General features: G+C 27.3%; 1 protein-coding gene across 1 annotated transcript in view; it reads left to right on the plus strand.

Moving 5' to 3' along the window:
• Positions 1 to 1995, plus strand: part of LOC102680002 (TGF-beta receptor type-1-like) — a 30600-nt gene that overhangs the window by 590 nt on the left and 28015 nt on the right. Inside the window, 1 exon segment of the mRNA XM_031511181.1 lies at positions 1066 to 1177. Coding sequence (XP_031367041.1) covers positions 1066 to 1177 — 112 coding nt within the window.

The raw sequence follows: 1995 nt of genomic DNA on the forward strand, positions 1-1995 counted from the left end.
ATAGTTATAAATATGATCATGTGAGGCAGAAATTTTTGCGAATATTTCGAATGATCGAATTATAAATAGTTATATGTATAGAAAAATGTTCGGAAATTGATTTTGTTGTTTTGCATTAATTGAATTTTTTTATTTTATTAATTTTATTTTTTTTATTTTTTTTTTGTTTTGAAATGAATTTTATTAAAATCGAACAACGCAAAATTTCTAACCAAAGAACTTTAATACGGGTGTTATCGAGGTTCTTGATGTGCTATTATCTCGACATACACCTGGCCAGGTTCGAGTGGAAAAAAATATAGTGCGATCGAAATGGTGTGCGTCATCAAGCGCGTGATAAATTACCGAAAGAAATAATGTTGCCATCATTTTTCTTCATAATTGCATTGCACTCAAGGCGATTCTTTTTTTGCCTAACTTATTAGTATAATCGTATTGCTTCACAACTTTGTATACGATTATTAACCCGATCCATTTAAATAGTTGCGTAAACATATTCGATTCTTGGTGGTTTCCTGCCGAATTAATATTTTACAAGGAATATATTTATTTATTTTTTTTCAATTGTTCAAACTTTATAATTAATTATAATAGGATTAATTTATCATGTATTCCACGATAATTGTTTATAATATAGATTTTTGAATATATTTGAAGTTTTTTAAATTTTTTCTTCGTTTTACATGCATGACTTTTTAGTGCATTCTTATATGAATTGTAAAGAACAAAAAAAAAGTAAGAATAAATTTTTAACAGATCAATGAATTCCCAACTTATGAATCGCGATTTATTTTATTAATAATAATATAATAATATTATAATAAAAATATTTTATTAATATAATTTTTAGCTTTTTATATGATAATTAAAAAAGATTGAATTTTAATAATATAAAACAAAGGAAGTCGCATTTATTCTTATCTCGTCCAGTTATTGAACAAATAAAAAAATGAAGTATACTCAAGTATACTATATTATATATCCTATATCTACATATTCGATGATACTCGACATTCTCGTTATCCTTGATAGAATTTTTTATTTTTTTACTTATCTATCTTTCAGGACTGAAGTGTTACTGCGATATTTGCACGGAGACCAATCACACGTGCGAAACTGATGGCTATTGTTTCGCCAGCACCAGCTTGGAGAACGATGTGACCACATACGCTAAGAGGTAATGTATTCGCATGAACATTTTTAGTAAACAAAATAATTATTCACCACAAAAATATATATTATTCTCTTGATTCATTGTTTTCCAACCGATCAAATTTCTTATTTAGCACTCACAGTTCTCATTCGAGTTTCACCAACTCGGTGATTTAGAACCGGTTCTTTCAACATATATTCGATATTTATGAATCGATTAGACCGATTTGTTCCGCGTGAAGTGTAGCGCGGGACGTTTGAATTATCATTTGTATGAAAATATTCGAGAGACAATGATATTCGAATAATTTATACATCGGAAACAGATCGTTATATAAGCGATAAATATTTCGAAAATAATATTTATCCTCCCTAATTTGAATACGGGTTTAATTTAATATCAAATACAATTTATTATTCTACATATATATATATAATTTAGTACGATATTCCCCAAATATTTATCCATAAATTTGTATCCACTTTTAATTACGGATATATCATTGTTTATATATTTACCCGTGTGTGTATATATGTTTATAACAGGAAAACGTATATTCGATTAATATATTAAATTTCTATTTCTGAAATGGTATATATTCGTCGAATAAATATCATCAATAGATAATCATAATATTACGAATAATATGATAAATGTTCATCGAGCGATAATTAATTTTATAGAAATAAAATAAGATTCGTTATCTGAAATGGAATACAATATAATGTCTGTGATTATCGCACATTGATGTAGCAGACGTAACGCGGCTCGAGTTATATATACGGCAAAAATGATGTCCGAACTTAATTTCAACGTTAATTGGACGTTATAGGGAAGGAGGG

This window comes from Apis dorsata, unplaced genomic scaffold (assembly GCF_000469605.1).
Source record: "Apis dorsata unplaced genomic scaffold, Apis dorsata 1.3 scaffold_293, whole genome shotgun sequence".
NCBI lineage: Eukaryota > Metazoa > Arthropoda > Insecta > Hymenoptera > Apidae > Apis > Apis dorsata.